Consider the following 27,379-nt stretch of genomic DNA (forward strand, 5'->3'; position numbering starts at 1 on the left):
ATCAAGTACCCCAGAAGGCATGTTGAGATATAGATGTACAGACCATCCTTGTGCGTGAGAGAAGTGTCTTCGGTTATCAGGGTATATCCCCCTACAGCATTGTAGTTAGACATTCAGCCAGAGGGTCTTGGTTGATCGTGTACTATTAAATGATAGTTAGGGGTGGATTTGAAATGACTCTAGCATGCCCATGTTTTCCTGAATCTCTCGGGATGTTCCTTAGCTACAGAAATCAGTTCCTCCATTTCCTCAGTTTTGTCAATCCTGGCAAACCATTCTCGTATAGTGGGAACATGTGTTGAGCGCCAGTGGACTGGGATACATTGCTTAGCAGCATTTACCATATGCAAGGCGAGTGATTTGCGGTATGTCCGAAATGGAAGTACAGTATGATGGAGCAGAAATTGTGCGGGGGAAAGGCTTAGGGCGTACGTGGTAACTTGTGCAATTGTAGATTGAACTTTCCCCCAAAAGGGTTGCAACAATGGGCATTCCCACCAAATGTGTAGGAGTGTACCCGTTGTTTGATGGCATCTCCAACACAAATCTGATACATTGGGGTTGAAGCGGTGAAGCAGTGATGGAACTCTATACCATCTAGAGTACACTTTAAAGTTATTTTCTTGTGTGGAGACACATATTAGACCCTTTATGTATGTGTTCATATATGTGGTCCCAGTCTTCCGACGATAGTTGGAGTTGTAGGTCCGCGCTCCAGGCCTTACAAGCTTTCCTCGTTGAGAGGTCATTGGTGTTTTCGAGACAAGAATAAAGTAGGGAAATAATATGGCTCTGAGGGGAGTCCGTTGCGCAAAGTTTCTCAAAGGGGGTCAAATGTCTAGTGTATGCTTTTAGGTGGGGTGAGCTGTGGACGAAATGGGGGAGTTGTCTATACATCCATTGTGTTAAGATCAATGTAGGCCATTTATTCAGAAGGAGATCTCTGGATAAGAGCCTTCCGTCTTTAAAGAATTGGTGCAGACTTAAGCCGTCTGTGGGACCAAATCCCGCAAGAAAGGCATGCGACATACCTGGGGGGGAAGTCTGGATTCAGTCTGACAGGAGTGAGTGGACCTGGGGTGGATGAGAGTGCTGTATTCTTGCTTATCTGGTGGTAACATGACAAAGTAGGGCCTATAAGAATGTGTTCCTTGAGCTCATATGGAATGTGAGATTTTTGTAGCCAGGGAGAAGTGGCGAGTGGGGTCCCCGAGAAAGCAGCTTCCTCTTCAACCCATGCCTTACGAGCATGGTTCATAGACCAATCTACTATTCTTGCCATTTGACAAGCTTGGTAATATCAGGAGATGTCAGGTAGCCCTATACCTCCACCCGTTTTAGGCATGGTTAGTTGTTCAAAACCAATTCTAGGGCATTTATTGCACCATAGAAACGAGGTACATAATGTTTTGTAAGACTTAAAAAAGGAGTTGGGCAATTTAATTGGAATTGTTTGTAGTAGGTGTGAAAGTCTTGGAAGCACATTCATCTTGAGGATAGCAGCTCTGCCAAACCAAGAGAAAAATGGTTTATCCCATTGTTGCAGATCTTTGGTGATGTTACGCAAAATGGGTAGAAAGTTTTTGGCGTAAAGCTCTGTGAGATGGGTTGGCAATTGAATTCCTAAGTATGTGATGGCTTCTGATTGCCACGTGAAGGGAAAATTGGATTTCGCTTGTCTAATTGCGTCCTGGGCTAGGGAGATATTAAGTGCCTGGGGTTTGTTAAAATTTATTTTAAAATTGGCCAGATACTGAAACAGTTTGAAGTCCTGTAATAGATTAGGTAGTGTAGTATGTAGATGTGTCAGGAAGAGTAAGATGTCATCAGTGAAGGCTGCTATTTTATGAGTTTTGCCATTGATTGAAATCCTTTTAATATTTTCATTCTGTTTTATGCAATTCAAAAAGGGTTCCAACATGAGAATAAATAGGAGGGGGGATAGTGGGCAGCCCTCTCTGGTCCCATTTCTTATGGAAAAGGCTTCTGAAAGGAGACGATTGACTCTCACTTTAGCAGTCGGTGTAGTGTATAGTGACATAATAAAGTTCAAAAGATGGGGAGGGAGCCCAAGGCCCACCAGAACTGCTTCCATGTAGTCCCAAGCCAATCTGTCAAAGGCCTTTTCAGCGTCTAAATAAAGAAAGAAGCCAGACTGATTCTTCTGTGTTAACCAGTGGTGTATGTTGATTGCCCTGATCGTATTGTCTCTAGCCTCTTTACCGGGTACAAACCCCACCTGGTCAGTTGAGATAGTAGAGTCTATGATATGCAGTAAGCGATTGGCCAATATCTTGGCAAAGATCTTAAGATCGACATTCAGTAAGGATATCGGACGATAGTTTGCTGGTAAAGTCTGGTCTTTATTTTCTTTAGGTATTAGTGTGATATGGGCTTCGGATAGATGACGCATGGACTGTCCTGGGGTGTCTAGTAAGTTGAAGGCTTTTAAGAATGGTTGTGCTAGGACGTCAATGAAAGATTTGTAATATTTGTAATATGTGGTCGTAAATCCATCAGGTCCCGGTTTTTTGCCTGGTTTAATTGTGCAATGGCTTGTTGCAATTCTTCCAGTGTCAAAGCACCATCTAAGTCTTTTGCTTGTGACTGGGAGATGAGTTTAGGGAGGAATTGAGTAAGAAAAGACTGGATAATGGCCGTACGTGGCCTAGCATCCCCTGTTGGTTTTAATGGCAAAGGCAGATTGTACAGGGAGGTATAGTATTTTTTTAATTCAGCAGCTATATCCATGGAGGTGTTAAGTGATTGGCCCTGTTTAGAGTGAATGTGGGAGATGGTATGAGAAGCTTTTTTGGATTGCAAGGCCCGGGCTAAGAACCTACTGCTCTTATTTCCATGTTCGTAAAAAAATTTTTGAGTTAAAATGTAATTACGCTTTGTTTTCTTTTCCACTATATCTCGAAGTTGTTTGCGGGCTAGGTCAAGTTCGTTCACAGAATCGACAGCCTGAGAACGTTTATTTAGACATTCCAGTTTCCCTACGTTTCCGAGAGGCATGGAAAGCAAGACTCTACGAATCACACATTTGTGTGCTGCCCATTGAGTGAGGGGAGTCGTTTCCGAGGACGAGTTTTCCCTAAAATAATTGGTTAGAGACTCGCATATTTGAGTGATAACGGCTAAGTCTGTGAGGAGAAAGGGGTCTAGTCTCCATGTTTTAGAAGTAGGAGGGGCATCGTGAAGCTGCAAGGTCATCGTAATGGGATGGTGGTCAGATAGAATCATTGGTTCAATGGAGGCTGACTTCAACGTATGTAAGTCTTTTTGTGACAGAAATAGGTAATCAATTCTGGAGTGACGTTTGTGCGGTGCTGAGAAAAAAGTGTAGCCTTTATCAGAGGGGTGTAGTGTACGCCATGTATCATGGAGAAGAAGGTCATTCAATTCGATTTTAATCTGTTTAAGTGCTCGGTAGGGTTTCGATGAGAAGCCTGTCAAAGTATCTACTAAGGGATTCAGTGCCACATTAAAATCACCTCCAAGAATCAAGATACCCGATTGTAATGCTGCTAGCGTTTTGGAGATTTTGCGGAAAAAACTCACTTGTATTGGGGCTATAAATGTTCGCTAGAGTAAGCGGTTTGTTGTGTAAGGTGCCTTTAAGAAAGAGGAATCTGCCTTCTGGATCCACAAGAGATTCTGTAATTACGAGCGGAAGTGTTTTGGCGATCAAAATGGAAACCCCTTTTGCTTTTACCTCCGTGTTAACTGAATGGTACGCTGTGGGATAGTTAGCATTAGAAAACTTGGGGGTGTGGTCAGCACGAAAATGGGTTTCCTGCACGAAAAGCACATCTGCCCGTAGACTTTTTATGTATGTTAGGAGTTGAGAACGTTTCTCTGGTATATTTAAGCCTCTTGCATTAAGAGATGCCACCGTGAGTGTATGAAGAGTTTGTGCAGGTGTGCGTGTAGTGGGCATTTTTGAAGAGGAGAGAAAAAAAAAAAAAAACTTTTTTCCCTTTATCTCTTTGGGGGGGGAGGTTGGGAGTAGGATCGAGGTAGAGGAAAGAAATAGAAACGAAAGAAAGGAAAGAGAATCAGAGCACAGTGGATGTGAGAAGCAGTAGATATTCACCTCAGAAATCAAAAGATATGATTGTGTAATTCCAATACTTCTCTAGTGAAATAGACTCCTGGGACAGAGTAATCCAGCTACGCCGTCCTAAAAAAAGTAGTTTTATGTGTAGAAAAGGTACTTGGTATATCGTATATGTTTGTATAGAAGTGGTCGGAAATGTGGCTGACCCGGAGGCGGCTTCCGTGAGGTACCTCAGGGCAGTCCCACCAAAGACATCAAAGGCCCACCCTGTATCGGGTGAATGAAAGTTATGTATAAGGTAACGTCTAATAAAAGACAGCCATGACACAAGGAGATAGGTGGATTTCAGTTAATTGTTAAGGAGAGAGGTTCATGTGGAGGCATGAGGGAAAAAGTGTGGACTAAGACATATAAGGTGTGCTAGTTAAAAGACCGTGAACGTTTGTGTGTATGAATCAAGATAGTCTCTCATGGGTGTAGAGGGGATATGGTCTGAGGGTCATTGTGAATGTGTTTAGTCATATGCAATACTGTCTTGGGGAGGCAATAAGGTGTTACTATGACACCAAATGTGGCGTAGTTATACAGTTACAATACTATAATATTCCAAGACACGCATTAGATAATAGTAGAGATTATTCCCAATTCGTGCTTGGTCATATGTCATGTAGTGCAGCCAAAGAAGACAGCATGAGAAGGTCTCTTACAACATATCACTGTAGACTGAAAAATCATTAGTTGTACATGAAACCATGGAAATAACAGATGCATAACATTCTAACAATCTGAAACACAGGCCAAGAGCCAACCCTCAAGCTAGACTGAGGTTTTATATTCCTGAAATAAGAGAAATCTTGATCTCAACCAGGACGTCGAACGCTGTACTACAGGCCACCACCTTATATGTAAGTTAAACTCCGGCTACTCGCGGATGAGAAAAAACTCCCACTGAAAAAGTAGTTTGTGGCTGTGGCCAGTCAAGAACCTAGTCTAACATAATCCAAAAACACGAAGTTAGAAACTAACACAACCTCAAAGTACACGGATAGTGTGCATACCATTTCAGTGAAATCTTATTTAGTATACATGATGCCACATCATGTCTAAAGGCAGATAAAGGGTTAGTGTTGTGGAATGAGGTGGAACCTAGATTGCTAGGGTAATTATGCCTACAATTGGGAAAGATGTGAAGGCATTCAAGCTATAAGAAGGGGGGGGGGTGATATGGAATAGATACTGAGAGAAAGGGGAAATGGCAATAGTGCCTTACCCACAATTGCACACTTGGGAATGCAAGACTCTGGATGCGTACGTGTGCGAATGGGGAGACGACATAATCATAAATGCTTATAACCTAAAATTTTATAGGTAATCAAGACTGTTGCCGATAAACATAATGGGCGATATATGTGTTTAGGCAAGGCATAGATCTGTATCAGCAATATCACCGAACTTTAATGTTACATAAGAACTTACAAATATAAGGCTCATTCCGGAATAGCTCGTGGATTGCAAAACGTATCTGACGGGCAACTTAGGAAGACCACAGTATACCAAATGACGATAAACATGAGATGACAATCGTATAACGTGCCCAAGCTAGGGAGACCAAGTGCTAAGTATGGTTAGATTCAGTGATTCAGACATATGCCCGGGGAGATAAACAGTCTGCGTCACTGGATCTCAAAACCATAACACGTTGCTGCCAGCCAAGGTCACCAGCATGGCGTGATAGGTCATCATTGACCAATCCTACAAACTTCAAAGTCGGTCAGTTTGGGCAACCGCTCAGCTCGCAGCAAACGATTATGGTCTCGGTGTCCACAGTCAAAATCGGTGTACACATACATTAAGCAGAAATTTTGCATGCAAGAGAGGACAGTCTGATGTAACACACATACCCTAGCGTTATGTCTTCAGGTGGTTGGGATTCTCTTCATATATGAAATGGAGCCAGGTGCTGGAACAGAAGCACTAGAAATCATAGCCCCATTGAGGGAAAAGCCATTAAGTGACTAAACTATAATGCACGGGTGTGGTGAGAAAGGTGAAAGGAAAAGTGTCAGTCGTGATGTGCCTTACGGTGAGCAGGAGAGGTTGGAAGATTGTCCCCAATGTTGAGCCTTCGGCTTGCAGGAGAGGACGAGGTGCGGTGGAATAATCTGTGACGCCTTGCTCCTCCATGATGACCAGCTGAGTGGGCCTCCATCGGTTCTTCTTCTGTGTCCTGGGGTGGGAGTTGGGAGTCTCCAGATCAATTGGGTATATCTACTCTTGGATTGCGAAGGGCCTCGCAAAACGGTGCTACATCCTCCGAGAATCTCAGGAGCGCCGATCTCCCTATGTGTGTTGCTGAGAGGCCAAATGGGAATCTCCAGCGGTAGGCAATACCCCTTGAACGTAGGAGATCCAGTAAAGGATGTAAATGTTTACTGTGTTGCAAGGTAAGGTGGGATAGATCTTGAAAAAATTTAATATCTGCACCATTATATATCACGCGGTTGTGGTCCCGCGCTCTACGTAATATTTCCTCCTTAAGACAGAAATCAAATTATGTCTCTCGGGGAATCAGACTCTCTACCTTTCGGACGCAGCGCCCTATGGAGGCGTTCAAACTCAATAGGAGATTCTTGCGGTCTTTCTAATAGATCATTGAAAATGGTTAAGAGCGTTTGGGTGAGTTGACCAGATTTGATTGCTTCAGGGACACCTCGTACCCTCAAATTATGACGTTGACCTCTGTTGTCCAGGTCTTCGATGTGGCGATCAAGCTCTCTGAGATGCATGGCATGTGTATCTATCAGCGTGCACATATCATGAATGGCAAGGTCTTGTGTGATAACTTTATCCTCCACCGCTTCAAGCCTTTCGGCTGCCGCCTGCATGTCAATATGTAAATCTGCTATTGCAGCAGAGAGGGTTTCTTTAATATCTGATGCAACCGCTTTCAAGTCCTCTATAGGGAGAGGTGATGTATCAGGATGGCAGGCCGTGGGTGGTATGGCTGGTTTCCTGCTTTGCGCAGGAAGCGTGCTGTGGCACGGGTGCGTGGGAGAAGCAGGATCGGAGACCTCTACGTTTTCTGGTGTCTGGGACTGGAATAACTCCGGAATGCTGCGATTTGTAGGACCATTTGGCCAGCGGGGAGATCTGGAACGTAGAGTAGCTGATTTCCTATCCGCTTTCCCCATAGTGGCGGTGTCTCTCCTTGATAGTATTAATTAATCCACCTCCTTGTGTCAGGGCTCCTGCAACTAGGCCATCATATTCTCTGGGCCTGATCCTGGCCCCACAGTAAATATAAACTTCAAAAGATCTCTCAGATCGATTTATTAAAGGCCCCAGTGGAGGTCTCAGGTCACATGTGGAGGTCAGCAGGTAGAGATGCTGGCGTTTGATCCCCCTCCACTGAGTATAACTCAGGTGTCCCCAAGGGGGATGCAGTGGGCCCCTTCTTTGTTCCCCAGTTGCAGGGATGTAATTGTTGATGGGCTTGTGGGCCTGATGGCTCCCTGTTGGGGCTTAGTGAGGCCTGTATTGTAGGAGGTGCCTCTAGGCCTTTATTGCAGGCCGTATCCCCGGGTCAGCATGGGGGGGTCTGACAGGCCGGGGGGGGTGGTCACTTTTCCGGGAAGGGGGCCCTGATCCACGGGCGCCCTCCCCCACCCCAATTCTCACTCACCGGCTCCCGCTTTGCTGTGATGTCGGCCGCGGCTGCAGTAGGCCACACCAGCCGCTGTGGTTCACCGCCACGGAGGGGGACAATAGTCACCCCGCTCACCTCCGCTTGGTGCCCGCAGTTGCTGCCGTGCCTCCGATTGGTGTGCCAGAGCTGGTGCCGCACGGATGGCGGTAGATTGTTGTGGTCCCCGTCGGAGCTCCGGCTCATGCGACTTGTCCCGTCGCCATCTTGGACACGCCCCCCCCTTTTGTTAACTTTTTTAATTTTCTTTTTACTTTTTTGTAACTTGTAAACTTTCCATACTGATTTTAGGGTCTCACAAAATGTGATAACCAGTTTCTTGACTACCTAACATTTTTTGAGACCCTGTGTAAATGTGTACACTAGACTGTACTGTGATGTAGCCTAAACTAATACTCCACTAGTGTGTGGTAGCGACAGAAGCAGTCCTTAAAGTAGAGACCAGGTTGGCCAGGACAGGAGGGAAAAAAGCGGGTGTCACGTCTAATTCTGTGTTTGCTACAGACACAACATCTTTTTGGGGTACAAGGAATGACATCAGGAAAATGCCTCTCATGCAGCCAGCACACTGCATCTCGGCTGGGGTTTGGGCCACAGCATCTTCTGGATACAAAAGGGCCATAATGATCTTATTTTAAGAAGGATCCTATCACATGCCTGGTGATGGAGGCCAATGGAGAGAGGGCTTCCTTTGCGGCTAAGTTCCGGACTCCCCTGAGAGTGGGACAGCGGGAGTCTGACCCAAAGTTGCACAGGTCGCCTGTAGGAGTGCTGGTTGGTGGTCCACTCAGAAGCACAGCTGGTGCACGGAGATAGGTATGCAGACAGGAGGCACCTGTGCATGGTTTGTAAGCCCTTCTGGGATTTAGATGTTTCCTGGGTAGTAGATTTAAGTTATGGTCAGGTACCAGTTGGGAATGAGAGCAGACGTAGTCAGATGGGATAGCCGAGGTCATACACAGAGGAGCGAGAGAGGGAGTATGTGTAAGTCAAGCCGAGGTCAGATCATGGGTAAAGCATAGTAGACAGGTCCAGGAGCAAGCCGAGTCGGTAACAGGAAATCACAGGTCAGAATCACAGGAACAGGGCACGGGGCGCTAGAGATCATCCAGCAACTTGAGGAACTTATAAAGGCCATCTGGCACCAAACTGAGGCTGATGTGTACTTTTGCGGCCATGCAGAGTATGGGCAGAAATGCCAGATCTTCCAGAACTTCTGCCGTGGACAGGACCCTGACAGATCCACTTCACCCAGTTGCTTTGTAAATCACAAAAGTGTTGTACAGAGCCAATTTAAATAAATATGCAGACACTTTTTTTTGAACCAGGATCTGGCTTCACGGGAAACTAAGTACGGCTTCATCATCTGGTCATTGAAGTCCATCCTTTCCATATTAAGGTTATAGTCGTGGACACAGAGGGGATTCTCAATAACATCATTTGGCATGAAACTTTTGGACTGTCGTGCATGCGTGAATGGAAGACAGGACAAAAACATCCAATTTGTCCTTCCACTTCATTGCAAGTGATTCATTATTTCTCAAGCAGGCTGTCTTCCCTTTGGTCTGGTATTTACAAGCCATTGGAGATTAGGTGGCACGGTGCCCTATGAGGCAATTCCAATGCCTGTGTGGTTTTTATTTTTTGCGCTATAAACAAAAAAAGACTGACAATTTAGAAAAAAAAATATATTTGACTTTTTGCTATTAAGCATGTCCAGTAAAAATTTTTTAAGAAATCTAATTTCATTATAAATTTAGACCAAAATGTATTCTGCTACATGTCTTTGCTAAAATAAATCACAATACGTGTAAATTAATTTGTTTATGTGAATTATAGCGTTTACAAATGGCGGTATATGTATACTGGAATTTGTTTTTTGGTATTGGCGGCAATCAGCGACTTATTGCGGGACTGCGATGGGCATTTTGACACTGGAGGGAGCTGACTTGGTGTCACTGACATCCCCAGTGACAACAATACAGTGATCAGTGCTAATAACAAGCACAGACACTATACTAATGACACTGGGCAGGAAGGGGTTAACATGTGGGGCGATCAAACGGTTAACTGTGTGCTGTTTTACTATGTTGGCTGTGTGTGTGTGTTTCACTGTAAGCACACTGCTTTGTATGGCTCTGCTATTCAGAGCCATACAAAGCAGTGTGCAGGAGCTGACAGGGGAAAGATCTGTATTGTTTACATATAGGTCTCTCCCCCCGTCGGAAATCCTCAGAGATCGTCAGGTGACGGCGGGGAATCACCGGCCAGTACCGCGAATGGGGATTTTTGTGCACCTGTGCCGCCCTATAGCAATATTTCGGTTAATGAGGGACTCCTCAACACAGATGTTTTGAAGGGGCATTTACATATCTGTAAATTTCTGGTTAAGGTGATGTATGAGAGGCCGACTTTTGTGGAGCCTAGCATATTCAGGGTGACTCCGAGGATGACAGAGCGTATTGTCCTTGAAATACATAAATCGCATTGTATTCTAATATCTGTGCCTGGGCATGGCAGCAGAGAACACTGGCATATGATGAATCGGGTCTGTGAACCAATATGACCGCAACTCATTCTTTTTAGTAACACCCATTTTGAGGGTTAGGACCCAAAAATGGTAAACGCGGAAACTGTAATAGGTTTCCATGCAAATGGTCTGGCAAGGTTTGAATTTGGGTTGGCGGCGAAAAATTGTGCATACAAATTGTTTTGGTCCACAATCAATCCAAATAGATCTTCAGTGAAAAACAGCTAAAAAAAATCAAGATAAGTAGTTAAATTTGATGTTTCCACCTGAATTCCAGTTTGGACAGTGAATGGGGGGAAGCAGAATTTGTGAGCTGCCAATCAGGATTGCACATTCGTAAGGACACTACGAGCTTTACGGGTCTATGTTTGAATTCCTGGTGGCTGCAGGACATTACTTGTGCTATCCACTGCACCAGCTTGTACTGCACTTATGGGACTCTCCACATCATCAAGTGATATTGCAGTGCTGGTATGTAAATGACCAGGATGTACTAGGCCGCTGTTGTTCACCAGTTCACCAAAAGGTAATGCACTAGTACTGGCACTCTTCTGCATATGAGAATCATCATGCAATTCTAACACCCCAGCAACCTGGGCATGGGGTCTTCTCCATCGCCTAAACGATCTGTTAGGGTGCTGCTGCTCTCTGGAGGTTCGTATTCTGAGCCTGATTCTGTAAGTGAGGCTCCCCTTCTCTTTCATCTGACATACTTAGAATCCTGTAGGCCTCTTCACTAGTATACCTTTCTTTGGACATTTTGGCCACTAAATTTACAGGTACCTAGTGCAAATCACAGGAAAAAGAGCCCCTGGCTGTCAGGGACTGCTTGAACTTCTACAAAAAAAAGTACCTGCTAGTGCTAGCAGAGATCAGGCCTGATCTTGCTAACGCTGCAGTTTTGTAGGTAATGTATCAAGTGACAGTGATATACTGACACTGCACTTGCTGTGGAGGGGCATAGGGGCTAAACACAAGTGCTGGCAGGTGTCGGGACTGATCCTGCTATTGCTAAATTTTAGGGGACACTATACTATTGTGAATGCTAGTATAGTTCTGATCTGATCATATATTGATCCATTCAGACATTATTCTAGCAATTGAGGTTTATATGTGTGTATGTGAGCGTGTTCCTGGCAATCAAAGGGTTAAATGTGATGGTAATATAGTAGCGGGCAATCTGACACTATCTGGGAAGGACGCTAACTGACACTAAGGCTTTCTGAAGTCGTCCGTGACACTAGTTAAATGATCAGTAAAAAAAAAATGTAGACTGTACTAATGACACTGGTGACATGGCAGTGAAAGGGTTAACTGGGGGGTGGGGGGTGATCAGGGGGTTAAAATGTGCCTAACTATGTGTTTTAGGTGTCAGTGTGCTGCTTGTATGGACATAGATCTGCTTTCTTCTTTCTCTGGAACGGAATGTGCGCCAGAGAGAGAAGATTGCATCATTTCCTATACCTGTGTTCTGTAAACACAGGATGATCTCTTATGCGGTACAACCAATCACCAGGTCCAGGCCCAACATCATTGGCCCGGATCTGGTGAGTGATCGGTGCTGTATCAAATCACAGCACTGACTGGCAAGCAGGCGTGCACGTGCGCCCATGGCCAGGAACACGATGGGAGTGCGGATCAAGTTTATTTACATGATTTTCTGCAGGGAGTCCTTCCTGTAGCATTAAAACTTAAAAGTGTGAGGACTAGCGAGCGCACATAAAAGCAGCTAAATGCACCAAAAGGAACCACAATACCTTTCTAAAACAAGCAAATATAAAATACAGTGCAGCGCTAAGACATGGATGATAACCAGTAAATTAAATGTGAATAATATACATGAGTATAAATGTCCCATATTTGCGCATTAAGATTGCGCTTCTGGTGAGTGGGCAATCTTTCCATACTCTCACATCTGGATGCAGGATTAGTACCCGCACTGGGCATATCAAGTCACAGTATTGTACCTTGGACTTTTCACTTATTTATAGTATATACTATATGGGACATTCATACTCATGTATATTATTCGCATTTAATTTACTGGGTAGCATTAAAACTGCTATAGGGCAGACTTCATGTGGTTAACATTAACTCTAACTTTTGTTTTCTTCAGGTCACTGACTGTATTGTATTTATTACTATACTAGAAAGGCATCATCTGGAAAATGAGACAACTGTATTTTGTTTATTTTATCTCAGGTTCCCTATTTCATTCAAGACACACCAAGTGCCAGGGCTGACATTGCTGCGCAGTATACAACAATTGGCCGGATGGATCAAGGTTAGCGGTAATTCTTTTCCAGATTTTTGTATATATCCACCCACAGTGTCTCAGATTTAAAACCAAAAATATTTGCATAGAGGAGGAAAATATTATACAGTATATGTAGTATTTGGCACCGCTTACTGTCTTAGAGCTATTATTTTTCATTTTGATATTAGTAGTTAGTCACATTCAACTGGAATTGTTTTTTAATGTTGGAGACCTTTCACATGTTCTGTATCTGAGTGACTTCCTCACTGTATCTGAGTGACCCCTCACTGGGGTATGTTGGAAACATGCCCCAGCATTTTTACCCAAATGGATCACTCACATGGATAGTCGCCATGGTTTCAACACATGTGTCAGATATTCAGCATCCAAGAACATAAGTAGGGGTATGAGAAGTACCTAATAACCTATATTATCTTGGTAAAGCTACACTAGTATATTTTTGAACAAACTTTTGTAGGGACATTTTGTACAAAAAATCTCAATACATTTGATGACTTGGCGAATTTCATTCAAAAGTACTTCAAAATTTTATTTGCTTTTAACATTCGATTTTGAAATGAATAGGCTTTACAAAAAGAAAACTACATTCTCTCTTAGAAGTTAATTTGCTTGAGTAAAATTTTCCATCTTGCTTTGAATTTCCTCATCACTGTGGTCAAAACCAAACGCTGACTTGACTCCACTGATGATTAGAAAATCAAACCATCCACGTTTTTGCAAAATTCCACTAGTGTATAGCCAGGTTAACCTCTTGCCGACTGCCCACAGTACATTTACTGCTAGTGGGTGGCACATACAGGCACAATCACATACATGTACGTGATTGTGCCTGTACAGACTCAGGAGGGCACTGTGCGGCCCCCTGGGACATGCAGCGCGCTCCCACCATGATTCCAATTAACGGTGCCAGGCTACTTCAGGCGCCCCGGGGATCCTTTGTTCATTACACGTTTGCATGATCACAATGTCAACAAAGCTGTTATGAAGCATTGCTTCTTTTGCCAGTGAGTTGTGATTGGCCCACAGCTATTATATGGTATATGGGCTGATCAAAGCACCCTGTACCATGTGATTAACTGTAGCCTATCACAAATCACTAGTAATCACAGCTGTCATGAATGTGAGAAAAAAAATCCCCGATCACCCCCCAGAATAGTACAGTGTTACAGTGGTGACACTGAACTACTCTGATGAAAGCATTTAAAAAAAAAAAAAATTATAAAAAAGACAGTTTTAGGAAATTAAAGAAATAGCAGAATACATTTTGGCCTACATTAATGATGAATTGGATTTTATTGGATATGTTTTATAACAGAAAATAGAAATATTGTTTTCAATAAAATAGAAAATATTGTAATCAAATACCACCAAAAAAGCTACAGTGCATCCAGAAAGTATTCACAGCACTTAACTTTTGCCACATTTTGTTATGTTACAGCCTTATTCCAAAATGGATTAAATTCATTTTTTTCCTCAATATTCTACAAACAATAGCCCATAATAACAACATGAAAGAAGTTTGTTTTGAAATGTTTGCAATATATTAAAAATAAAAACAAAACACATGTACTTAAGTATTCACAGCCTTTGCTCAATACTTTGTTGAAGCACCTTTAGCACTAATTACAGCCTCAAGTTGTTTTGAGTATGATGCTACAAGCTTGGCACACCTATTTTTGGACAATTTCTCCCATTCTTCTTTGCAGTACCTCTCAAGCTCCATCAGGTTGGATGGGGAGCGTCGGTGCACAGCCATTTTTAGATATCTCCAGAGAAGAGATGTTCAATCGGGTTCAAGTCTGGGCTCTGGCTGGGCCAGTCCAGGACATTCACAGAGTTGGCACATAGCCACTCCTTTGTTATGTGGACTGTCTGCTTAGGGTCGTTGTCCTGTTGAAAAATGAACCGTCCCCCCAGTCTAAGGTCCAGAGCTCTCTGGAACAGGTTTTCCTCAAGGATGTCTCTGTACATTGCCTCATTCATTTTCCTTCGATCCTGACTAGTCTCCCAGTTCCTGCTGCTGAAAAACATCCCCACAGCATGATGCTGCCACCACCATGCTTCACTGTAAGGATGGTATTGGCCAGGTGGTGAGCGGTGCCTGGTTACCTCCAGGCATGGTCTGAGAGTCCCTCAGGTGCCTTTTAGCAAACTCCAGGTGGGCTGCCATTTGCCTTTAACTGAGGAGTGGCTTCTGTCTGGCCACTCTACAACACAGGCCTGATTGGTGGAGTGCTGCAGAGATGGTTGTTCTTCTGGAAGGTTCTATTCTCTCCACAGAGAAACGCTGGAGCTCTTTCAGAGTGACCATGGGGTGCTTGGTTACCTTCCTGGCCAAGGCCCTGAAAGGGATTTGTGCTTCTAATGACCACTGGTAGGTTTCGGTTTCCCCGTTGAGCGCAAGAGACCGTGTTCTGGAAGGAAGAAATTAGCATGCACACACAGGTTTCCAGAAGACAATCTGAATCTTTATTCGTAGATTCTTCTTATATTGTAACAAAGAAAAGCATACAATAGGATTCGCTGGATACTTGTCAAAGCTGTGAACGTGAGATTTCTCAGACCTTGAAATCAGTTACAAGTAACCAACAGTTATTTTCCCATGGGACAGAAGTATTTGACTTTTAACTATATCATAGCAGAAACAGGTGCTGTTAGTACAAAGAAATAATTGGTTAGTTTTCATGCCTTGAGCAGAACTAGATTTAAAAGAATACATGAGTGCAGGCCTATAGCACATAACTGACACACAACTATACATTTAATTATCTAAACAATATAAGATGAGAAAATGGAGGGCAATGAACATACATTTCCCTTCTCCCTTGATTGCTCATTTTGGCCAGGTGGCCTGCTCTATGAATATTCCTGGTGGTTTCAGGCTTCTTACATTTACGGATGACGGAGGCTACTGTGCTCATTGGGACCTTCAATGTTGCGGAAATTTGTCTGTACCTTTCTCCAGATCTGTGTCTTGATACAATCCTGTCTTGGAGGTCTACGGACAATTCACTGGACGTCATGGCTTGGTTTGTGCTCTGACATGCACTGTTAACTGTGGAACCTTATATAGATTATGCCTTTCCTAATCATGTCCAGTCAACTGAATTTCTCCCAGGTGGACTCCAATCAAGTTGTGGAAACATCTCAAGGATGATCAGTGGGAACAGGTTGCACCAGATCTAAATTTTGAGTGTCATGGCAAAGGCTGTGAATACTTTTGTACATGTGGTTTTTTTTTTTGTTTTTTTTAATAAATTGCAAAGATTTAAAAACTAACTTCTTTCATGTTGTCATTATGGGGTATTGTTTGTAGAATGTTGAGGAAAAAAATTAATTTAATCCATTTTGGAATAAGGATATAACATACCAAAATGTGTCAAAAGTTAAGCGCTGTGAATACTTTCTGGATGCACTGTATATTTCTGTGAAAAAAAATTATATAAATTTCATTTGGGTACAGTGTTGCATGACTGCAATTGCCAGTTAAAGTAGCTGGATAGCAGTGCTGAAAAAATGGCCTGGTAAAATCTTCCGGAGCCTAAGTGGTTAAAGCAGAGATTCCAAACTCCTCCAGAACCCATGTGTACTCCTGGTTAAATCACACTTTGAAAAAAAATAAATTAGTCACACTGCAGTCTTGTGAGTGAGAAGAGAAAAACACAAAATAAAAGGCTGCCTTGTCTAGTTTAGCAGTGAGAATATTTTACAACAGATAAATTAAAGATGAACTTCACACAGACCTAGAAAAACACTTTATTCAAGTTACAGATTAGTTAAAAAAAATAATTTTCATTAAAAAAAAGTGTTTGTTAATAAAAAGAAAAAGTGTGTGTGTGTGAACTTGTTCCCACATGCACGCTGCCCCCTTTATTTCTATGTCAGACTACTGTTAGTAGTAGAAGATCCCTGATGATCCTGCCAGAAATCGAGGCTGACATTGCTGTATTGCATGACTGCAATTGTCAGTTAAAGTAGCTGGATAGCAGTGCTGAAAAAATGGCCTGGTAAAATCTTTCGGAGCCTAAGTGGTTAAAGCAGAGATTCCAAACTCCTCCACAACCCATGTGTACTCCTGGTTAAATCACACTTTAAAAAAAAATAAATTAGTCACACTGCAGTCTTGTGAGTGAGAAGAGAAAAACACAAAATAAAAGGCTGCTTTGTCTAGTTTAGCAGTGAGAATATTTTACAACAGATAGATTAAAGATGAACTTCACACAGACCTAGAAAAACACTTTATTCAAGTTACAGATTAGTTAAAAAAAATAATTTTCATAAAAAAAAAGTGTTTGTTAATAAAAAGAAAAAGTGTGTGTGTGAACTTGTTCCCACATGCACGCTGCCCCCTTTATTTCTGTGTCAGACTGCTGTTAGTAGTAGAAGATCCCTGATGATCCTGCCAGAAATCGAGGCTGACATTGCTGTATTGAATTGATAAGCATTGTTGTCAGCCCTGAATGAAAAGACAACATGCTGACATTACCTGCATAGACACAGTATTCTGTGATAATTTCCCTAATGCCAATGCTCATAGGCAATATAGTTATGTAGCTGACTGAACAATAGCAGCAGATGTGCCTATGAAAACCATTTTGGCACTCCAAACAATGATTTAAAAGAACCTTGCACACTGAAAAAAAGAAAGTTGGACCAAAAGAAGATATTTCTTTTAAAGATAACATAACATGCTACATATAACAATTGTTAATGTTTATATCTACTTATCTATTTTAAATAGAACTAGCATATGTACATAAATATGTTTGACTCCACTATACAGCAAAATTCCGATAGAGAGAGGGCAAATCAGCACTCTGAGCCAATCAGGGCTTGGTTGCTTTTTTACATGGCCTGCAGAACAAAGGGACAACCTCATCAGTGTGCTGCTGTCCCTTCATTGTCCAATCATAGGCTGCAGCAGGTCCAAGAGCAGGCTGTGGTGCTTAAGTGCGCTGCTATCTGCAGACAGTTCCAGGACCAAGCTGTGCCATCTGAAACAGGTTCGTGAACCAGATTAGTATATCACAATTACACAGACTTATAATAAATTGTTGTGTGGAACAATTCACATACATTTATTTCAACCATGTATTTAACAGTTTACTTCAAATTCAGCTTTAATACAAATAAAGCAAACCGCAGAGTGGGAATGGTTCAGCAGCAGCAGAGAAATGGCACAATTTTAAGCAGACCTTTAGAAAAGACTGTGACCAGCAATTGTGTGTCAGTCATATGGATCATGTGGGGACCTAACTTCAAAGGCAAATATGTAATCCGGATTTAATATTTTTGTTTGTTCTGCTAGTCCTAAACCTCGTGAACACTTCCTTGCCACAAAGGTCCCCAAAACACTATATATCTATTTTGTGTGTGTAGCACTACCCCTTTAGGGGTTGGTAAGAGCTTTGGGTCCCCCTATAGCCCTGCACAGACAAGAATTTGACATTTTCCAAACAAGCTTGCATCAGAGTCATAAAATCAGTCCTTGAGCTTTGGTTTTGTTATTTATTGAGGGGATTTGAACTAGGATGGGGTAAGGGGGGTATAGGATGCCCAAGGGAACCAATAACTGAGGACAAACTTCCTGGAATGATTCACAATATTCTCTTCTGTGACACAGTCTCTGTTGGAGTGCAAGCCAGCATCTCCTAATTGTACCACCCCAGACCCTAGATGAACTTCTCTTCACACAGCAATCTGGAGATTTTTCCTAAACAGGAGATCTGGCTCCTTTCCCTTTAAATGAAGTAAACAGTCACCAATAGGGGGCTATTATTCTGGTTTCCCAGCAGAGTGCTCCTTCCCCTATCTGTCCAGGGGGTGCAAATGTACTCACTCAGATCCTCTCCCATACCACCAGGCCTATCAGCTGGGCTGCTCCTTCTCTGTCATATAGGTAGTCCTCACTCAGGGCCAGTGAGCCCTGTGTTTTACGCCTTTCCAGCTCCAGGCTTGCAGGCAGACCCTATCCCACTAGGCCTCCTGGCAGCCTTCCTCCTCAAGGCTCACATCTTCCTACTCCTTCTTCCACCCGACTCCTGCTACTGAGCAAGCTCCAACACTTTTAAGGGAGTCCCAGTCCCTTGCCAAGCTTTCTATTGGAGATTGGCTGAGGTCCCTCAAGAGTGCAGCCAGCCACTCCTCAGATCCACTCACTGCCTCCAAGGCCCTCCCCATAAAGCTTCAGAGCAGGGGAAATTCCAGAGGGGCTGGCCTGCAGAGTCTCTCAGCCCTGAGCACAATTGGACCCCTTTGGTTATTACACCTGAGCTGCTAACCAACTCCTGTCTAACCATTAGGGTCTAGCTCCCCTTGGCTTTTTTAGTGGGACGGGTGAATGTAGCACCCTCCTAGTTCAGCTATGTCCTCATTGGCTGGGAGGGCAAAAAAGAGAACAAAAAGGCTTCTGAGCCCATGAGCAGGGCATCCTTTACAAAAAACTGGGAAGGAAAAAGGGTACAATAACTGGGAAGGGTACCGTATTTTTCGCCGTATAAGACGCACTTTTTCTTCCCCAAAACTGGGGGGGAAATGTCAGTGCGTCTTAAAAGGCGAATATGGAGCGGCCGGTCCGGTATTTCCACCGCGGCCGTGTCAGAATACCGGGCCGGCCACTCAGCTCTGCAGCGGGACCTTACCTGTTCCTCTATCCAGCGGCGTGCTGTCTTCCCGGCTTCTGTAGTGTGGGCACTGGGCATGACAGCCGGGTGACAAGTGCGCATGCGCAAGAAGCGGTGCTTTTTGTGAATGGTAAGGCGGTACCTGGGACACATGACAGATCCCAGAAGCCGCCGGACCAATCACAAAGCGCAAGTGCTTCTCGCTCATGCGCACTGGGCACCCGGCTGTCATGCCGAGCGCCATTACAGAAGACGGGAAGACAGCGCACGGCTGGATCGAGGAACAGGTAAGATCAAAAAAAAACTCTGCGGAAGTAAGAGCAGGTACCTGTCAAATTCAGGTACCCGCTCCCCACCTCCCCAAAGGTCAGCAGTCATCTGTACTGTCCGCAGTCTCTGGTCATCCCTGTGCTGTCCGCAGTCTCTGGTCATCCCTGTGCTGTCCGCAGTCTCTGGTCATCCCTGTGCTGTCCGCAGTCTCTGGTCATCCCTGTGCTGTCCGCAGTCTCTGGTCATCCCTGTGCTGTCCGCAGTCTCTGGTCATCCCTGTGCTGTCCGCAGTCTCTGGTCATCCCTGTGCTGTCCGCAGTCTCTGGTCATCCCTGTGCTGTCCGCAGTCTCTGGTCATCTCCTGTACTGTGTCTGTAGTCCATTAGTTCAGAATTTTTTTTTTTCCTGTTTTCTGCCTCTAAAACCTAGGTGCGTCTTATGGTCAGGTGCGTCTTATACGGCGAAAAATACGGTAACTATGTACACATAATGCAAATAAATAGTCAGTAATGTGCATATATATCATTAGTAATACCTCATCTGGAATATGCAGTTCAGTTTTGGGCACCAATTCACAAAAACAACATTGGGGAACTGGAGAAAGTACAGAGAAGGGCAACCAAACTGATAAGAGGCATGAAGGAGCTCAGCTATGAGGAAAGATTAGAGGAACTGAATTTATTCTCTCTTGAGAGGAGGAGATTAAGGGGGGATATGATCAACATGTATAAATACATCAGTGGTTCATATAGTGAACTCGGTGTAGAGTTATTCACCCTGAGGTCATCACAGAGGACAAGGGGGCACTCTTTTTGTCTGGAGGAAAAGAAATGTAATCTCCAAACACGGAAAGGTTTCTTCACAGTGAAAATGTAGAATAGACTCCCTGAAGAGTTGGTTCTGGCCAGCTCAGTGGATTGCTTTAAAAAAGGCCTGGATTATTTCCTAGATACGCAGAATATAACTGGATACTAACATTTTTAGGTAATGTTGATCCAGGGAATATCCGATTGCCTCTCGGGGGATCAGGAAGGAATTTTTATCCCTGCAGGAGCAAATTGGATCATGCTTTGCTGGGGTTTTTTTGCCTTCCTCTGGATCAACTGTGGGGATAGAATTATTTTTTTTTTTTTTTTTTTTAATGGTTGAACTGGATGGACTTTTGTCTTTTTTCAGCCAGACTAACTATGTAACTATATATAAATTTAAACAAATTACATATATACACATCCTGACCAATGCTAACTAAATAGCAGCAGGAACAATGAATGCAGTACCATACTTGTATGGATAAACAAGCATAGGGATGAAGTACCTCCCCCTAGAAGGAGGCCCTTCATCAGCAACATAGATTCTTTGTTCTTCAGTGCAGGGAAGACCGCCATCCTGGTACATGCAATACAGTAAACAAAGCAACAAAAAGAACAACCTCTTAAGAACAGCACAGTCCTAACTCTGACTGACTGTCTTGGCTTTAAGGCACAACAGCAACCAAAAGAGAACCACAATTACTTGGGTTTTTTTCCTTGTTTAAAAAGGAGTCCCTTCAAAGCAAAGTGAAAGGAATGCCAACAGTCTTTTTGCGAAAAACAAACCCAGACCAACATATCTGGGGGAAAACACAAGAAAGTCTGGCATAGTCTGTATGAAATAACAACCCACTGGACCGGGATCTCAATAATATTTCTACGGGCTGGGCTGTCTTACTATGGAACCATCAGGTCTCCAGGTGGCCACTTTTCTTTTTATGTCCTGAAAGCGGGCCTAGGCTCCTTCAAAGTGGGGCCCTGTCAGGTGTCTGGGGACATGCATATAGTCCCAGATCAAGTCCTCCTCCCATTGTGTTTAGGATTCCTCAACCAGGTCCACAAGGTCTTCAGGGACAAGGGGGTAATCCAGCCCCCACTCTACAGCTACTCTCCTCTTTGTCTCCCGTTGCAGATCGGAGAAGCGGGGCAGGTTTCTCTTTTCCCCCAACCCAGGCTGACGCCAGGACACATCAGTGTCTCTGGCTCTTTTCCTAAGCCAGGGCAAGGCAAAGGGTTTAGTTTGTGGGGCTTGGGAAGAAATCCTGACTGGCTCCGACCAATCATCCAGCAAAGTCTGGAGTGTATGGGGGTTCTGATGGTCCTGTCAATGAATCCAGCTCTTCTGTTTTGTTCCCCCAGTCCCATTCTCCCTCTGTCTCCTCCGAGGACCAATCTCCAGAGTCCCGAACCTCGCTAACAGTCTGGGGAATTCCCAATCTACCTTCCCGCCTCTAGCACTCTCCACAGCTCACCTGAGGACTGATCATCCCTGCAGCTAGGCTCCTTCTGAGTAGAAAGGTCAGGGCAAGTAACCGAGGCCGACTGGTCCATGGTGCTGATCGATTCCTGCTGAACAGTACTTGTAGACACCGGCCCTCCGGCATCTTCTGGCAAGCAGGGAGTAGTGGTTTGTAACCCTTCTCCACTGTGAGGGTCCGCAATGGTAACATGGGAGACGTGGTCCTGCAACTCGACCCTGTTTGGTATAGGAGGCTCTGAACTTTCTGCGGCTTTCCGGTTTTCCTGTGCAGCGTCCCGTCTGCAAATCCGCAGTGTAACTACGAGGTGCCAGATCGCTGGGCAGAAGTCGGTTCAAAGACTCTTTGCAATGTCTGCATCTGGCTTGAGCTCTGATCAGTGCAGTCGGCTTCCTGCACTCAGGGCAAACTAAGCATAGCTTCTCAGTGCCCTCGATTATACCAAAGTCTAGGGTCACACCTATGCATTTTCCACTGCGTTTTGCAGAAACGCACAACAGTCCATTTAGCATGATTTCCTATGGGACAGGTTCACATCTCTGCGTTTTCACCCGATGCATTTTTTGGAAATGGTCATGGACCTTTTTAAGTGCAAAATGTTGCATTTCTGGTTCTATAAACTTCAATAGAGACGCTGCAGAAAAGCATGTAGTATGTTTTTGATGCTTTTTATTATGCCCAGCAATCCAAGGAGAGGGGGGCGCGTGAAGACACCTAGGTGGCCTGCATGTCGAAAATCCACATGCAGGCATAGTGGGGCGGCAGACTCCTTGGCGCCCGGCCGAGGAGAAGTGTGAGGACTCTCTGCCGGAGGCAGCTCCCTGGTGCCCAGAACACCTCTTTATGTGGGCTATGTGTGGGCGCAGGGACATGCAATGGGGAAGGGGGGGTGCAGGAATCCAGAGGGGGGTAGAGAGGGAGCGAGGGAGGGGGGACCGTGACAGCCCCTCCCCCTTTTATTTTACAAGTGTCGACAAGGGGACCTTGGCGGGCTTCCTTGGAGGCATTTGTGGAGGGTAACCTCATCTACTGAGGGTCCTGCTGCCGGGATAGCCCATCTGCATTTTGGTGTTGGCTTCCCCGTAGATACTGGATGGTGAAGTTGGAGGGCGAGGCTCCATGTCAGGAGGCGCCCGTTATCCCTGGACACTCTATTCAGCCATGTGACTGGGTTGTGATCCTTGAAAATGGTGAATTCTCAGCCATACAAGTAGGGTTGAAGCTTTTTTAAGGCCCAGACTATGGCCAGACATTCTTTTTCAATGGTGGCGTAGGCGACCTCCCTGTCCAGAAGTTTACGGCTGATGAAGGCAATGGGGTGTTCCTCTCCAGCCTCATTCAGTTGGCTAAGGATGGCCCCCAGGCTGTAGTTGGAAGCATCGGTTTGCACTAGAAAGTGTCTGTTGTAGTCAGGGACAGCCAGAACAGGGTTGCTTGCAAGGGCGGGTTTGATCTCGTGGAAAGCAGAGTCAGAGGCAGAGGTCCAGTTCACCATCCTAGGGTTTTTCCGGGTAAGGTTGGTCAGGGGCTTTGCCACCGTGCTGAAATTAGGAACACATTTGTAATAGTAACTTGCAGTTCCCAGGAAAGACATTACTTGTTTTTTGCTCTGAGGGGTAGGCCAGTCATGGATTGTAACGATGCCGTCCCAGCCTGTGCTGAGTACTTCTGTTAGAATACCACTTCCCCGTCCAAACACCGACAACAGCCACCACAGATTTGAAGTAATCCAGAAAGTAGACTACTTTATTTTAACACAGATACAAGATATATACATTCAAGGGAACAACCCCCCCCCCTGCATAATGACACAGGGCGGGCCAATCTACCTTTAGTAACAAGAGACACACCAGCAGACAGTCCCATCAGGAGGGAGGCTGCTGGAGACACCCTCCACCAAGCCAATACACATAAACACATAAATCCCATAATAATTTGCTCCCAAGCAAGACACACAATGGAACAATGGGATGCAACCACATGGCATTAAACAACCCCCCACCCCAATATTAGGACAGATAACCCTGTACCCCTAACCGGAACAGGGTGACTTACACATAATAGGGATATGGGGAGCTGAGACAGGGGACTCTTCACCTCTCCAAAGTGGGCTGTGTCCCATAGGGCCCCCCACCCGAAGTGACTCCCGTCACATGGATGGCTTGGACTTTTGCGGGTTCCGGTTTCAGTTTCCCTTCCCCTACTTGGTGGCCTAGGTACTGCACCTCAGCTGTTCCCAGCTGACATTTGTCTGGTCTTACTGTCAACCCTTCCCCACATATGTGGTCCAAGATGGTTCACGCATGCAGTAGGTGTTTCTCCCAGGTGTCACTAAAAATGGTTATGTCATCTAAGTAGGCGCATGCGAATCACTGGTATCCCTCCAACAGCTGGTCTACGACTCGCTGAAAGGTGGGTGCATTTTTCATTCCGAAGGGAATCACCGGGAATTCGAACAGTCCGAAACGGGTAATGAAGGCAGAGCGTTCTATGCCCTCCCTAGTAAGGGCAATTTGCCAGTAGCCCTTACTGAGGTCCAAGGTGCTGATGTATTGGGCCCCGGCCAGTTGGTCCAGCAGTTTGTCTATGCGTGGCATGGGGTAGGCGTCGCTAACAGTGTAGTCATTAAGTCGCCTGTAGTGTACGCAAAATTGTGTGTTCCCATCCTTTTTAGGCTCTAGCACCACTGGGGAAGCCCAGGGACTCCGAGACGGCCTCATGATGCCTAGCTGGAGCATTTCTGTGAGCACTGCTCAGATGGCCATTTTTACAGACTCAGGGACTCGGTGACTCGGTAGGCAGCCTATTAGATAGGATTTTGTCCGTGGGTCTCTACATCGGGAAGGGCTAGATCAGTACGTCCCGGGGCTGCTGAGAATGCGACAGCCCGGTCCTTTAGTACGGTCCGCATCTGACTTGTTTGCTGGGAGCTTAGCTGGGCCCCAGTGGGAATTTTGTCGAGAGAGTGGGCGGTGTTGGTGGCTTGCAGGAGGTCGGGTAGAGTTTCCTCATCATCCTCACCTGTGGGTGTGGGGCAGATGGCCAGTATGGGCAAGGTCCTGTCATGGTACTCTGTAAGCATGTTTACATGGACTGTGCGCTGCTGCCGGTCATGATCCTCTAGGCTAATCGCATAACTAGTCTCGTCAATTTTACGGAGGATCTTATTAGGTCCTTCCCAGGTGTGCTCTAGCTTGTTCTGGGGGTGGGGGACTATCTTGAGAACTTGTTGGCCCTCAGTGAACTCCCATCGCAGGCCCTGCGGTCGTACAACACCTTCTGCTATGTCTGAGCTGCTTTGAGGTGGCTGTGGGCTATGGCAGCAAGGATGGTCAGCCACTCTCGCAGTTCCAGTACATATGATACGACTGGAATTCCCGTATCTTTAACCTTCCCAGTGCTCCCGCAGTAAGGCCAGGGGACCTCGGACTTTCCGCCCATATAGGAGTTCAAAGGGGGAAAACCCTGTGGATTCCTGTAGCACTTCCTGGTATGCAAACAGAAGATGGGGGAGGAGTTTTTCCCAGTCTGCCTTACTGTGGACAAAGGATTTCAGCATGCCTTTTAGGGTCCCATTAACAGAGGCCATTTGTGGGTGGTATGGGGTGGTCCGGATGGCCCGTTACCTGCAGGTGCACCACAGGGATTGTATTACATCTGACATAAACTGGGTGCCTTGATCAGTTAGAATCTCACTGGGGAATCCCACGCAGGAATAAACAGTGACCAGGGCTTCTGCTACCTTGGGTGCCGAAATGCTATACAGGGTTACAGCCTCCGGGTAGTGGGTCGCATTGTCCTGACTTACTGGGGGGGGCCAGAGGGCTGCTGATATCTACTAACACTCTCTGAAAGGGCTCCTCGATAATGAGTAGGGGACTGAGTGGAGCCCTGGGGCGATCCCCTGGGCGCCCTATCCTTTGACACACATCACAGGTGCGGCAGAAGTTAGCAATGGACTGGGAGATGCCCGGCCAGTAGAATGCTTGGGTCAATCTTTTTTTGTTCTCCTCTTCCCCAGGTGTCCAGCTAAGGGAATGTCGTGGGTGATTTAGGAACCTAAACAGTTCGAGAACTATCAGCTGTTTAGTTGCAGTTTGTGGCTGGCCTGGGTGGCTTGAGTCAGGCGGTACAGTAGTCCTTGCTCCCAAAGGAATTAATCCCCGCACTCCCCTACTGGTCCGGCATCCGCCTGTGTCTTAAATCTGCTCAGAGTGGGGTCAGAGTTTAGTTCCCCTTTAAATTTTTCCTGGTCCCAGGTCAGAGTGGTATTTAGGTCAGGGTTGGGAGCACTCACCGGATCCAGGGTGGGAGGGGGTTCCGGGTGGGCCTCTTCAGCTGGCAGACCTCGACTGACTTGGCTCCTGGTCACAGCCCCGACATACTGGCACCACAGCTCCCATAAATCATTTCCAAGCAGGACATCTGTGGGGAGCCGCTCATAACTCCAATCTGGCAGCGCCTTTCCCCAAATCCATAGTTGAGACATACTGAAGCCCTGGGAATGTGCTGCCTGGCACCACCTGCTAGTTCTCTGGAGAACCCAGGGCTTGGTTTGATGGCTTCTGATTTTACCACGTGGGGATCAGCGATTAGTGAGGAAGGCCCCGGTGTCTCGGAAACCCGTGGTACTTTGCCATTCGCTCAGGATTGCTTGCAGTTGGTGCTGCCTCTACTCAGGGTAGCAAGGGACAAGTGGGTGAACACTGTAGACTCCCCGGGCTGTACTGGCCTTTGCGGAGGTCACCCATTCACTGGGTGGTGGGGGAAGTGGCTCCTCCTCTGGTGGTAGTTCGATGTAGTTGATCAGGCGGTTGGGGCAGCGGTTCCTGGGACAGCTGGCCTGCAGGTGCCCAGTCTGGTTGCACCCATAACACCAACAGTCCAGGGGTGGCCCCGATGGTCAGGGGCGGTAGGAAGGCATTGGAGAGGGCACTGCAGCTGGCACAATAGACCTCCGGAAGGGTGGCATGGGGAGGACAAGGCGCATTCGGGCAGGGCTCTGAGCCTTAGGCGGTTCGGTCACCCGTTTTTTCCAGTGGGGCTTGATGGTGAGGACCTCATCTGCCGCTCAAGGGTAGCAGGGTTTCTCTCCTTCACCCACTCTCGCACCTCTGCAGGACATTGGGTATAGAACTGTCCTTCAGAAAGGCCTGGATAATGTGTTCAAGGGTGAGGGCCTGTTCCCCTTCCAGCCAGCGCCGGCAGGACCGCAACATCTTGTGTGCGTACATTTTGAAGGATGGCTCAGCGTGACAAGAAAGGCCCCGGAAGTGGATCCAGTGGGTTTCTGGGGTTACAGCGTAGTGTTCCAGCACCGTCTGTTTGACCTCTCGATTCCATTGCGTGTTTATTGTCCAATACGCAGCAGCTGCACCCCCTTCCAGCAGGCCGACCCGGTGCCGCACCCAGTCTGCCTGGGGTACCTCCAGCAGCTGGCATAAATGTTCAGAGTCCTTGAAGAACCCCTCCACATCTCCTGCAGGTTCACTAAAGGGCTTGAAATCTTTACAAGTCACCCTTGGAGGGTCAGGTCCAAGGGTTCTTGGGATGGGGAGGGAATCTCACCCTCTGATGCCTCCCAGGGTTTCCCTCTTGTGGGCCCTCTAGATAGCCTCCTGGCTG

General features: G+C 45.7%; 1 protein-coding gene across 2 annotated transcripts in view; it reads left to right on the forward strand.

Annotated features, from left to right (window-relative positions):
* Positions 1-27,379, forward strand: part of SGSH (N-sulfoglucosamine sulfohydrolase) — a 150,265-nt gene that overhangs the window by 72,797 nt on the left and 50,089 nt on the right. For both annotated transcript variants that reach the window (XM_089668657.1, XM_089668650.1), the window contains exon 6: positions 12,499-12,580. In XM_089668657.1, the coding sequence (XP_089524783.1) occupies positions 12,499-12,580 (82 nt within the window). The remainder of the gene's footprint in view (positions 1-12,498; positions 12,581-27,379) is intronic.

This window comes from Staurois parvus, unplaced genomic scaffold (assembly GCF_062004578.1).
Source record: "Staurois parvus isolate SC_StPar_1 unplaced genomic scaffold, SC_StPar_1.0 ptg000008l, whole genome shotgun sequence".
NCBI classification, from domain to species: domain Eukaryota; kingdom Metazoa; phylum Chordata; class Amphibia; order Anura; family Ranidae; genus Staurois; species Staurois parvus.